Source organism: Hyperoodon ampullatus, assembly GCF_949752795.1.
Source record: "Hyperoodon ampullatus genome assembly, chromosome: 5".
Lineage (NCBI taxonomy): Eukaryota > Metazoa > Chordata > Mammalia > Artiodactyla > Ziphiidae > Hyperoodon > Hyperoodon ampullatus.
The window spans coordinates 80,700,218-80,714,506 of NC_136918.1; the positions used below are offsets into that span (position 1 = coordinate 80,700,218).

General features: G+C 34.5%; 1 protein-coding gene across 2 annotated transcripts in view; it reads left to right on the plus strand.

Annotated features, from left to right (window-relative positions):
• The window catches only part of GSK3B (glycogen synthase kinase 3 beta), a 200,276-nt gene that overhangs the window by 155,736 nt on the left and 30,251 nt on the right, over positions 1 to 14,289 (plus strand). Inside the window, exons 8-9 of one of the 2 annotated variants that reach the window (XM_079704208.1) lie at positions 2,909 to 3,004; positions 11,974 to 12,012. In XM_079704208.1, coding sequence (XP_079560334.1) covers positions 2,909 to 3,004; positions 11,974 to 12,012 — 135 coding nt within the window. The remainder of the gene's footprint in view (positions 1 to 2,908; positions 3,005 to 11,973; positions 12,013 to 14,289) is intronic. The other variant, XM_079704209.1, reaches the window with a different exon arrangement.

Sequence of the window (14,289 nt, forward strand, 5' to 3'; positions counted from 1 at the left end):
TGTAAGTACCACTCATATTAAGAATTGGAATTAGAAGAACTACTTAATGCCCATCCCACTCACAGTCCCTCCTCTTACATCCTTTCTAGTAAGCTAAATAATCTATACTTGATTTTTCTAATGAATATTCCCATGCTTTTGATTTAGTTTTACTATGTAAACTAAAATATAGGTTAGTGTTACCTGTTTTTAAACTTTATATAAGGCAGTTATACTATATGTATTCATTATTGAGTGAAAACTCACCACTGCATGAGATTGATCCATGAGGTATGTGTAGCTCTAGTTCATTTATTTTCATTGCTAGTTAGTATATCATTGTATGACTATACCACAATTTAATTTAGTTATTCTACTTTTGGATTTTTGTTTTTGCCTGCAATATTATATTATTACAGATTACATATATATATTACAGACTACATATATGTATTACAGACTATATATATGTGTGTGTATATATATATATAAAGAGATTCTCTAGGTTAGAGTATATGCCTTAAAATGGAATTAGTGGGTTGTAAAATCATTGAAGGTATGCGTTTCATTTTTAAAAAATATATTTATTTATTTATTTGGCTGCATTGGGTCTTAGTTGTGGCACACGGGATCTTCTTTGTGGCATGTGGGATCTTTTGTTGTGGCACATGGGCTTCTCTCTAGTTGTGGCACTCGGGCTCCGGAGCGCGTGAGCTCTGTAGTAGTTTGTGGCACGTGGGCTTAGTTGCCCTGCGGCATGTGGAATCCTAGTTCCCTGACCAGGGATCGAACCTGCATCCCCTGCATTGGGAGGTAGATTCTTTACCACTGGACCACCAGGGAAGTCCCTGAAGGTATGCATTTTAAATACTCATGGTTTTTCAAGTCATTGCTGTTGTTTTTCTTTAGCACTTAAAAAAATCCAGTGGAGTTGCATTTAGGAGGTAGAATTATCCATAAGTTCACTCTCCCTTCTTTTTCACTCTTTTCCCTTTTTCCCAGTACATGTTACACATGTACACCCTTCATCAAGGGTCTAATTTAGAACATAAGTGTTTGCTTTATTATTTAAAAATAAAAACTTTTATTTTCATATTTTAAGTATGGATAGCTCCTGACTCTTAAATATCTGATAGTTACAGCTACAAAGATCAGAGATTTCCCTTCTCAATACACCTTGCTTCTCTCTGTAAAGCTGGAATTCTACTACAAGAAGGAAAGGAAGTTTATAAATATTTATCACCTCTAAAAATGTCCTAGTACCTCTTTGTAATACTTGCCTCCAGCTCCTCATAACCATGGATCTTCTTTCTGTCACTATAGGCAGAAAATGTTCTAGAATTCCATATGAATTGAATTATACAGTAGGTACTTTTTTCATCTGCTTTTGTTCAGTATAAATATTCATCCATGTTTTTATTATTATTATTATTACTGAGTAGTATTGCATTGTATTAATGTACCACTGTTTGTTCATTCACCGTGTTGTGGACGTTTGAGTTATTTCCACTTTCTGGCAGTGGCAAGAAAGATGCTATGCACATTAGTGTACAAGTCTTTGTATGGACATATGCTTTTAATTCTCTTGGGTTTACTACCTAGGAGAGGGAATGATGAGTATAACTTTTTTACAATTCCACCAGCACTGGATGAGAGTTTCACTTGCTCTACATTCTCAACAAGACTTTGTATACATAGTCCTTTTAATTTTAGCCGCCTTAGTGGGTAGTATCTTGTAGTTTTAATTAGCATTTCCCTAATGATCAGTGATATTGAGTGTCGTTTAATGTGCTTATTTGCCATCTCTGTGTCTTCTGTGAAGTATCTGGCCATATCTTTTGCCCATTTTTATTGTGTTGTCTTTCTGTTTTTGAATTATGAGAGTCCTTGTATATTCGAGATACAAGTCCTTTGAATATGTTTTGCAAATGCTTTCTCAGTCTAGCTTACCTTTTGTTTTCTTAAGAGTGTCTTTTGAAGAATAAAACTTTTAAAATTTTGATTAAGTTTTGTAAGTTTTAATGAAGTCTACAGAAGTAGAAACAACAACAACAAAAACCTGAAATTCTTACTTTGCCCTGATTATTCACCACAAATCAAGTACTTATCATTACATTCTACTCCTTCTGCACAACTATCCTTGAATTGTAAATGGCTTAACATTTTATTTTAACAAACTTGTTTTATATCAGGCCCTAGAGTTATAAAGATGGGTAATAAATGTCATCTTTCTTCAAAGTACTCATTTTAGTATTTAGTGTTTCTTCCCATCATCTGCTTTGTGCACTCAGGTCCATATACTTTCCTTTGTCTGGTGCCTAATACAGCTCTGGAGGCAATGAAGTACTCAATATATTTTCATCTTGTATTATAGTTATACTTTTTTCCACACACAAATAAGTAAGTTTATCATAGCAGGAAATCTCTTATTCTTTGTATCCTTCATATACCATAGTGCAGTTCCTAGTACACAGGGACACTCAATATTCAGTGATTGAATGGAATTATTGATGACCGTGTTTGACTAAGAGCCTCCTAAATATCAACAGTTTATTAATAATAAAACCTTTGGCTTACTTTACTAAATGAATAAAAGATACTCTCATTTCAGATGCCATCATTGCAATAGATTGTTTTTCTAGACAGAACGAGGATGCCTGATTTTTACTTGAATATTTTTGAGTGATCTTTCTTTTACAAGCCTGATTTAACATTACTATTATCATAAATGTCTGTATACGGTAGTATAGCATGGGTTCTGTAGTCAGTTAGAAATTAAAGTCTTTTTATAAAGTCTGCTCTATTTAATGAGCTGTGTATTTTATAACTTTGGAATTCCTTTTTCCAGTAAAACCAGTACATTAAGACATAAAGACTATATTTGTAAGTACATAGAAAAATACGACAATAACTTGCTTTCTTTATCTAGGTCCTGGGGACACCAACAAGGGAGCAAATTAGAGAAATGAACCCAAACTACACAGAATTCAAATTCCCTCAAATTAAGGCACATCCTTGGACTAAGGTGAGTCAAAAGAGTTTTTTAAAAAGCACATTAACCAGTAGTTAACTAGAAGTTGGATTTCTCTTTGTTCTTAAAGTAAACTATTTCGAGACTAGATGGCTGCCAGAGTACAAAGTACAATAGCACTTTCTGCACGTAAAGTTAATTAGATAGCTGTACTTCAGTGTTTCATTGACCATATAGTTTCATCCCCACTGACTTCCTGTAGAAAGTTTCCAGCCTGGGTTTTTATTTGTATGATGAGGACAGTACATATACATAGCATTCAAATAAAGAATTTCATTAGGAGCAGGATCTTATGTATAAATTTTGACTACTTAAAATTCAGAAGTAATTTCTTTACATAGTTAGAAGTGTTTATTATTAGTTCAGTATCATATAGCATATGAAAATATACATTTTATATATTTTTATTTTTTAAACTGTTAATGTATAGACCTTATTATAGATGATATTTTGTGTTCTTTTTTTTTTTTTTTTTTTTTTTTTTTTTGCGGTATGCGGGCCTCTCACTGTTGTGTCCTCTCCCGTTGAGGAGTGCAAGCTCTGGACGCGCAGGCTCAGCGGCCATGGCTCACGGGCCCAGCCGCTCCGCGGCATGTGGGATCTTCCCGGACCGGGGCACGAACCCGTGTCCCCTGCATCGGCAGGCGGACTCTCAACCACTGTGCCACCAGGGAAGCCCTGTGTTCTTTTGTTTACTTTCCTATTGGTGTTTTGGGAGCAGGAATAAAATGAAGATTTGATCATACTAGTAATATACATTGAAAGCAATTAATATGTCAACAGCGTGTCACTAGCCATTGGAAAAGCCTAACCGCAACATTTAGACGGAGCCAGTTCTAAGAGCCATAGTACTAATTTATGAGAAGACTTTATTTTTTGCTTTGATACTTAATTGAGATGATTCTAGAGCGATTTTATTACAAAGTTGTTTTCATGTCAGTTTGATTTGTGAGATTGTATGCAGAGGGAAAAGAAAAATAATCTCAATAGGGTTTATAGCTAGAGTGAATCTCTCATTTTATAGATTCTGAAACTCTGTCTAAACATGTCAAATGACTTATCCAAGATTCCATAGGTGGCTGTGACAAAGCCAGGATTAAGCTTCTTCTCATATGTGTGTGTGTGTGTGTGTGTGTGTGTGTGTGTGTGTGTTTAATGCCTGGTCTTTTAAACTCCTAGTTACGTGCCATGCATGCATCCCCCTTCCCAACTTACTTATATTTCATTATATATTTTGTGGGTTGGAAGTTTTCAGCTTTTTAATATGTATTTCAAGCAGAGACTTTGTATATTTAAAAATGTATATATATAACATGTTTTGATCATTGACAAGTTCATTTAATTGGTTATAGATCTTTTATAATAAGAGGTGAAGTAATTTAGGGCTAGGTGAAATAATTTACACTTTTAGATTAAAAGTAGGTCTCTTTCTCTAAGTTGTATTATGATTCAAGTTACTTTCCTTCGAGTTATCACTATCTTCACTTCTCTTCACTTCTCTTCACCTCTCTTCACTTCAGAAAATCCTCTTATTACTAATTATTTATTATTTAGAATCAAAGACCTCAGTAATATTTTAGTGCCAGAACTATAGGTTGTAGCTTTCACTGACTAAGATGTTGCCCTCTCCCCCACCCTCTTTTTAAGTTTACAATAAACACTAAATATTCTGAGGTAAATCATTCTTTGGTCTTTGTACTTCAAGTTTATTTTGAATTTGGGTCAGAAGATATTTAGGGTGTCTCACTCAGAATTTCTAAACTCAGAGAATCCTAGGTGGCCTGTTTGGATTTAGAAGCTGAGTTACAGTTTGAATCCAGCAAAGTTACTCCAAGTTAAAGTGTTTATAACAAGTGATTTCAACCATGTTAAAGAGAAACAAAAAGCAAAGAGAATTCTGTGTATTGAATTAATACAGGGAAATATTCCAAAATGCTAATAATAGTTAGGGTAAGAAGAGTGTAGGTGATTTTATTTTCTTTGTTCTGCATTTCTATATTTCCATATTTTCTTTAATAAGCATGTTATTTTTAGGAAGAAAGAAAAGTAAAATTCTTTTTGGTTGAATCTAATCTAAGTATTCATCACATGTATAGAGTTTCTGACAAATATAATGCTGAAACGAGGTCATGAGATCTTATTTAGTAGTCCTTGTCCTCAATTTTTTTTTTTTTTTTAAATCAAGACTGACACTAGTATTAGTGTGTGTCATATTCTGCATTTTCCCCCCCTGGATTGTATCTCTTCAAGTATTAGCCAGGATGGTATGTGAGGAATGGTTTATTATAATTACCATGCAGGCAATTGAAGATTTGTGGTGAATTTGCATGCTTTACATCTTCTTTTGCCTTTGTGGATTCCTGATGTTTCTATATCTTACACTAATGCTTTTCAAACTTGAATAATCTATACAAAGCCCTTTTACTTGTTTGTTTTATTTAGGCTTCCATTCCTGTACCATGTGTAGAATAATAACTCAATTCTCCCACCTATTTTGTCTCTTCAAACTCTTGTGAACTCTTCATTCATATATGTAACATAATTGGGTTCTCACTTGGTACAAATGCATTTATTATGTAATAGTACACTTATGTTAATTTCTTAATAGTGCACACCATTAGGTTGCTGTTATTGTGGATGCAAACACAAAACCAAATTCAGACGTAGAAATTCCACGGCACTACTCTGTCATCCAGGTGATCCAGAATATATTGATTTTTTTAAGTAGATTATTATCAAAATAATAATACAAAATTTTAAATTTCTAGAGGGAACTCAGTCCCCTCTCCCCTGCCTTGTGATAGTGAGCACCAACTTGAGAAATGCTCTCTTATGCTAGGCAGCCAATGGAATTATTTTTTTTAAACATACAAAATGTTCTCTAAAGAGAAGAGCTTTTTGCCTTTGGAGGGCAGGTAAACGGGAGTCTGGAAACAAAACCTGCTTTGCCTTTATTGAGGTCTTCTGTTAAAACCCATTTAGCCCCATTTCCTGAAGCTGTGAGCATGTAAACCCTCCTTTCCTATGCGGCAGTGTAGTACAGCTATATCCCCAGATCCGGGAGCTCTTGTTCTCAAAGAATGTAGGCAGACAAAAAGATCAAGGGAGAAAATGTCTACTGTGGAAACATTGAGGTGAGGGTATTAAGATGTGTAAGAAAGATAGCAAACAGAAGGACAAAACAATGAAATAATCCTAGTGTGATATATAGTGGGAATCTTGAGAATTTAGAAATCCAATAAGATGGCCTTGACTATTACTTAATAGCCATAACAACCTAATTCGTTGGATAAGCATTTGAGGCTTAAGTTGGAAAGGAAATATGTTCTAATGTTTTGAAACAGGGACGAATATTGAGAGTGAAGGTGGGGAGGATAAATACCTCCCCACTGGTGTATGGTGTACACTTAAAAGAATAAAAGCCAGATGGGAAGCAAAAGGAAGTGATAATAAAAGTAAATTGAAAATTAAACAGAGATGGAGATTGGTTGGAAGAAGAGAAGAAGCTGAAATATTCTGCATTTGGTACATGGAGATTTGGTCAAATGACAGTTCTGTTAGGTATGAAGTAATGATCTAGTTTAAGCACTTCTCCCATTCTTTGTGCCTCAAAATTTTTTTTGTTTTTGTCTTTTTTGTTTTGTTTTGGTAAGATAGAAATTAGCTGTTGTGTCTTTTCTCCAAATTCTTTTGAAAACAAAGTATGCATATAAAGGATTATTTCATTTTAGTTCAGAGTAAATGTAAAGATTGTACCTCCAGTGTAGTTCTGTGATTTGCCCTCTCTGTCTCCACTGCCCTGACTTTAGTTTAGCCCATCATTGTATCATAGAATTGTTAAAACAACCTCCTACATCCTGAGTTCCCTCCTTCATATCTTTCACATCCTCATTGCTGTCAAAGTCAGCTTTCTTAAAAGCACATGTGATACTGTCACTCCTATTTAAAAGTTTTCTGATTCCTCATTGCCTTTAGGAAAATTTGACATACTATACACATAGAGACAAGAGTGATCATGTGTCCCAATTTATGCTTGTCCAGTGAAATTATTAATGCCACATTCCTTCACACTCTTCACTGTCCTAGTTTGGGTGACAGATTATCCAGTCGCTCTGCTCCTGATCATTTCTGGTTTTCCTTTCCAGAAAAACAAGAGATTTAGTTCTTCGTCCTGCTCTTAATCTTTCCTGAGGCATCTAGTCTGTTAAACGCAGTCTTTCCCAAGTGCCCAGCTCCTTCACCCTTAAATGCATACAGTTAAGCAATGAATTTAAAAGCTTAGTGTTTAGTTAGGGTAGATTAAGGGTTTCTAATAAGGTTACATTGTAATAGTTATATAAATTTCTTCCCAATTTTGAGTAACGTTTTGTTTAAAGTTAAAACAGGTATTCCCCTTTATCCCAGTAATAAGTAATCCTGTGAGGTCAGTTAGATAACTCAGATGTCTGTATATTCTTTCAGAGTAATAAAATTCATAAATGATATATCTGGTTAGTAGAAGGAAGTAAATTAGAATCCCAAGGGCCTTGGTCTCTTTCTGTTGACCTATTGCTGTTTAATATGTTAGCTACATATGACAGTGTTGTCCTCACTTTGCAGGGATCATGCAGTCATGCTGAATTTTTTGGTCTAATCAAACTGTTCTCCTAATGGTTCCCCAGAGAAGCCACATTCGTTTCTACCGCTTCCTAGTGAACACTTAGAACATTCTTTTTTTCTCTGCTTACCAAGTCTTGACCTTCTGTCAAGACCTCAAATCTCACTTCTCCCGTGAAACATTTTCTAATTATCCAAATTCTACATGATTATTCCCACCACATGATTATTCCCACTACTCCTGTAGTACCTATCAATTCATACCATATGTATTGTATCAGTTTCTAATTTCTCTCTTGAATGGTAGTAATAAAATGAATATCTATTACCTCAAAATGTTTGTTGCTGAGTTTTTGGCATACATGAGTATGTATGCCAAAACTTAATATTAAGTATTAAGTTTACTTAATACTTGATTGTCTTTAGGGTATGTGAGGACCTTGGATCATTGGTTAAGTATCCCAGAAAGCCTTATCTACAAAAATCAGTCCTTACATACTTGATTTCTTAGAACACGGTCCACATGCTGTGAAATGAATGAATACTAGTGTTTCCAGCTAGCTAATAGAGTAAGCAGAAAATTGAGGCCATTTCAGCCATCAAGGACTCAGACCAGATGAACTGCTTATTATATGTATTATTCTCTATGCTTAAAGCTAAACCAAAAAGCCCCACTATAATATTTTTTAAAAGACTTTTCTTCATAATGTTGGTTTTTTATTCCCTGCGCCTTTGAATACAAGATTTTTCACTTGGTAAACTTACCTGTTCTAACTACAGTTTCACATGTTACCAAAAATGTCTTCAGAGGGTCTTAGAGAGCGCAAAACAAAAATTGCTGTCAAACTTTTTTTTTTTTGCAAGTCCACTCTACCTTTTCTGGTCTGTCTGCCTTGTTTTGCTCACATGTATTCCAGAAAGTGTAAAACTGTGTTGGGGATTTCTATTGGTTCCTAAGTCTGCCACTTCTGTTTTGTTCTATTGCTTAGGTAATCAATTTCTATATTATTACTCAACCCCATCTGCATGCTGACCTCAACTAGTACATTATCACTTGTCTCATAAATCTACTACGTTCTCTACTGAATTTTCTACCTACATCATCTATTTTCCTATGTGAATAGACCTCCTCACTTTTCTGTTTATACTGGTTTTACCCCTATTTCTTCGGAAACTATTGCACATTAAAATCCAGCTACTAGTGTGGCTAGTCCATATGTGCGAAGAATAATATAAAAAAGAAAGAATGCTAAGACATAAGTTTCAAGGTCACTTGTGGGGAGCAGAGGATAGGATTGAGGGTGAATTGAAAAAGAAGGCAAAAATCTGTTTCTGACTTAATCATTTGTTCTTTAAAACACTTATCTCTTATGTAATCAGTGCTGTGCTGGCTACCATAAAGGATGCAAAAGAACTAAAATATATAGTCCTCCTCTTTGAAAAACTTAGAGATGATATAACTGACTCAGTTGAAGCAAGTATTGAATAATATATAACCATATACTTGATTATGTGCTATTGGTATTCAAAGTTGTTTCACATACTATAGGTATTATAGGGAAGATTTCCAGCATGGGTGGTGGAGGGGAAAAGGAAGCCTCCTTTAAGGGTGATAGAAGGGCCAGGGGGAATGAGGGTGGGTACTTTTGAAGGAGGATTTAGATTTGCTTAGGTGTCGCTAAAGTTAGGAATTGCTGTAGTTTAGGGGACTATCCCTTAAGATAAGGAGGTGTGGATGAAAAGAAAATATTATATTCTTAGGAAGATCAAGCTGACTATAGTAACCATTTTATGAACAATGAAAGATTAAATTGGATAAGTGGACATTTGGTAATTCACACTTCTATAGTATAGTACTATTTTATCAGTAAATGAGATTAGAGGGAGAAATTTCATTTCATAGTTAAATGCTGATATCAACACACATATGATATTCCTTATGTGTATTAGAGCTCAGGAAAGCTCCATTAGCCTTTTAATTAGTGCAGCTGAAATGTACTGAATGCTGGCTCTGCTGTGGCTAAGGAAAGGATGTTTTTGTTTCTTATGAATTATGTACTGCACATGAGCACTTCAGTAGACTTAAGTTCTTTTCTTAATTAACTTGATTAATTAGCATAATTAACTACTCAACAAATCCATGGCATTGTGTCACTTTTAGTCCTGTATTTAGGCTTACAAATTGCAAATAATTTTATATATTAGGGTTGCTCTTCAGGAGTGTTCATGGTGTATCAGTTTTTAACATTGGATGCTTGTGTACTTTGTGTATGACCAGAGAACAGTGTCTGTATTGTACATTTATCACAGTGAAAACTTGGGAGGAGTAGCTGTTAGAACCAGGCACAGTACTTGTTTTGCATTCTACTTAGATTAATTATCATTGCCCATAGGCATTCTTACATTGCTCTGGTTGGCTGTTTAATACAGTGGAATTGTTGAAAGCTGATGCTATGAGAATCAACAATAGGCCTTGATGTGGTATATATGACCATTTATAAATGGTAATTTTAAGGGGCTTATGATTCAGTCATAACAATTAGCTCCAGGTTGAAATTTGATGTTTGATGGCAAAAGTCTATTCTAGGACATGTAAAGGAGAAAATTACCTCTGTCCTTCCTGAGTTATCCAAATACAAATTTATTTTGAATAATTCTTCTGTTAAGGACTCATTTGCATTTGTTCAGTACCACAGAGAATTTATTTTGGAAAAAAATGAATTTTTTTCTCTTAGTTTCTTCTATAGACTAGTATTTGTGATGAGAGTTCGTTTCAATTTAAGAAAATGAGTTGCTGCACAGGTGAGGTAGTATTTGAATCACTTAAAAGTTCATGTCAGTGTTTTGGTTCTTTTCAGTTTTTCCTTTCTCTTTTGTTTTCTTCTTTTGTTTATTTATTTTTTGCTTTGTTCTGTTTTGTTTTATTTATTTATTTTTGGTTTTAGTTTTTACAGGGGGTGTTTTGGGCTCTTCATGGCCTTGCTGACATTCTTGGCTGGCCATATTTAGTCTGCGCACTAATTATTAGTTGGCCCAGTTGAGTCTTACTTTGTGCTCTCAGTTTTTTTAGTCTGGTTTTCTATTTTTGTCCACCTGGTTGTGTTTTAAGTTCATGAGAGATTTTTATCCTGATGGGCCGGATTTTAATCCGTGTACTAAATTTTAGTCTGCAGACTAAAAATAATCCGCGGATTATTTATTTTTGCAAAATATTTAATTCCCCCACTGGAAACTATCCTAAAAGAATGTTAAATTCTCTTAGAATAGCCAAGGGAATTCACAGCTACTGGTGAGTTCTGCCATTTTTTGTTCTCAATACCTAGACATAATAGACCCTACTACCTCCCTTTTGCATAATTGGCTCCGTTGTGCCTAGGTGTTGGTGTACATTACTATGCATGTCACCTATAACTGTGACTGTCCCTTAGTTGTATTGTTCATTGTATATATTTTTGTTTAGCTTTTGGTGGGTGAATTGGGCATATTTGCAGATGGAACTGTGTTGAATTTGTAGTGCTCAAAGATATAGAATTTTTTTCAGTGAGTTTTTCCAAAAAGAAAGAATGTTCATTATTTTTCCTAAGTAATGGGTGCAAGGGTATCAGGGGGCAAAGCCCACAATAGAAAAAGTAAGTTAATACCCGCACTCCTGAGGTGATATGTCAATTTCCTGAAGAGTCCTCTAAGATAATGAGAATGTCAGTAAACATCTCTTAGCAGGGAAGTCAATCCAAAATGGAGAATAATCCGCGGTGGCCTGATCCTTCTTAGCTCACACAAATTGAAAATATCTGGCTTGAAATCTATAGTAATATAAATTAAATATATTTATTACTTTTCTCTCATCACTAATAATTTAGCAAAAAATGTTTATACTGTGTACTGAAATTCATTAATAGAGAAAATTAGCAAATTGGGAACTCGTATCTTTAAAAGCAGTCTGATATGCCCCCTCCCAAGCCATGTCAATGGACAATGAATCCAGGTCGTAGAAGACCAAACACTTTACTTTGGGAACTTTACTTCTAGATTTCATTTTGATTTTAACTTTTTTTGGTTTTGTATTTTTTTAATAAACGCACTGGCATCGGAACATAATTAACTAAAATTAAAATGTTTCTTTACTGTGCCTCACCATTGCGCAATCAAAATTTTTTTTGCATACACTGTGGTGAAATAATTTTTAAAACTTGGACTTGCTACTGTGGAGACTGATGTTTAAAGTTTATAACTGTATAAACATTTTCTATGTCCCCCCCCCACACCATGGATTTCTTATAACATTGGATATATTTTTCCTTGCTGGACTATTCTCTTTTGGATTGACTTCCCCTGTTTGGATTATTTCACTGCATTCTCATCTTTAGGATTCGTCAGGAACAGGACATTTCACCTCAGGAGTTCGGGTATGTACTTAATTTTTTTTTTCCCAAAATTTCAGGGCAGGTCTATAAAACTAGGGGGAAAACTTTTTTTGAAAGGCTAAATAGTTATTCATTCTTGAAATGTAATAGTAAAAACAATGTAGGTAGCTGTGATTTCTGTTTTTACTCACTGTATGGTATAGGTTTTGCTTATAGTATATTTAGATTGTCAGTTTCCTGAGTGATTTATTGACATCTAAGCTGAAGTTTAGGAGTTGAGGGGTTTAAAAATTATTATTTTTACAAGAATAAATATTGACAAAGATCCACAGAACCAAAGATTCCGAGTGTTAGGCAATTTAAATGAGTAAGGAATGAAAAGCAGCAGAAACTAAAAGCCAGGGACTTCCATGGCAGTCCAGGGGTTAAGACTCTGTATTTCCACTGAAGTGGGGACAGGTTCGATCCCTGGTTGGGGAAGTTCTGCATGCTGCGCATTGCAGCCAAAAAAAGAAGCCAAATCTCAATAGTTACTGGTTTCCTTTTCTTTAGACACAAACATAATTCAGAAGAGCTGTTTCCGGTCTGGCCTGTAATTTTTGAAAGTTGCATGCTACCACACCCAGTCTTATGGTCAGAAATCTGGACTTTGGGTACACTGGGTTTTGACCCCACATAATTTTCCACTTAACCTTTATCCATAGATTACTGAACCAAGACTTCTCTCATCAAGAATCTCTCAAGGGGTTTAAATTAATAATGGATACATTTTTAAAAGGCAGGTTAAGTCTTAATTTTAGGCTCTTGGAATGAATTTTTTTCTTTATTGTTTTTAACTCTTTGATACTGTGAGTTAGGATTCCCTGGCAAGAATAAGCTAATATGTGTCTTAGTACCAACATGGATGGTCACTTGTAGCCAGTAAGAAACCAGAAAGATGTGGATGACTTTTTTTTTAATAATCAGAAATAAGCTTACAATACTGATTTATTAATAGCAGTAACACAAATTTTTTTTTCATTTAAACTACACTCACTGTCTAACTACCCTGCATTTGAACGTTAGAAGATATTTATTTCTGCTTTTGTTGGTGGTACTTTTAATTCTACTTATGTGTTACCATATTGGTGCAGAGACATTTTTATTAGACTAGCTAGCAAAATAAATCCATATGCTGTCAAATGCAAATTGCCCTCAGGGATAAAATATGTCAGTACTGCTTAATATTTTTATGAAAAATTTTCTAAATATTTCCACTGATTATTTTCTTTCACACTTTGATTATGGTTCTGGCTGGGGAGCAAGAAAGGGGGAAATGACTAAGAACAGTGTAAGATCTCAACATTTCAAATAATACAGTAACTCCTTGACTGAGGCAAGTCAGATTACTCAAAAGAATAAAGATAAAGCAGTTTTTGACCTTAGAGAGAGGGTTTTCTAACAAGCCAAATAAATTAACTAAGGCCTTTAATGTCCAGAAATAAATTTCTAATATCCTACCCAAACCAATCTCTCAATTTCCATGGAAAATATCTTTATTAATAATAAACTTTGTGTAAAAACAAAAGGAATAAAACAAGATTTTCAGAGTAGAGTACTCTTCTAAATAGTCTCTTATAACCTAATGAGTTCTGTAGTAGTAACCAGTTCTGCTTTCAGCCTAGTCGAATAGACAAATGTTACATGAGCCTTTCTCGTTAGGAAAACTTAAGCCTCCCAGGCTCCTCTGTGCCTTGTCACAATCTACATGTCCTTTCCTCACTTTTAGGTCTATTTCCCTCCATTTTTACACATCTCTTTCTCTTTATGTGTCTGTCCACCTCCACCACTGCCACTACTACACCTTCTATTTGATTCTGTGTTCTTCCTGTCAAGGGATATATGTTTCATTTTTCTTTAGTTTCAAAGGCTTTCTGTTCGTTTATTTGTTTTTCCCCTTCTGCTTTTATTCTTTAACTGTCCAAAATTTAGAACACAGTATATTTTTCATAGTTTCATATATTTATTAGGAGTTTTAAGACATAGATGAGTAGAAAGCTTTCTGTTCCTTTAAGCAAATTTATTTATTTGCATTTTGCTTCAGTATAGCTTTCAGTTTACTTTTTCTGTGAATTAATAGCTCTTAATGAAAAATACATTTCTCTATTCCTGATTAAAGCCCTAGAATATTTATTCAAATGAGGGTAAACTGGCCATGTTCGTGACAACAGCTACCTGAAAAAACAATTTTGGACATTTTGCGAAGTTCTGGATATTCAAGAATTTCCTCAAATAATAATAGTCTCTGCTTATTGAAGAGTTAATACCAAATCATTAATA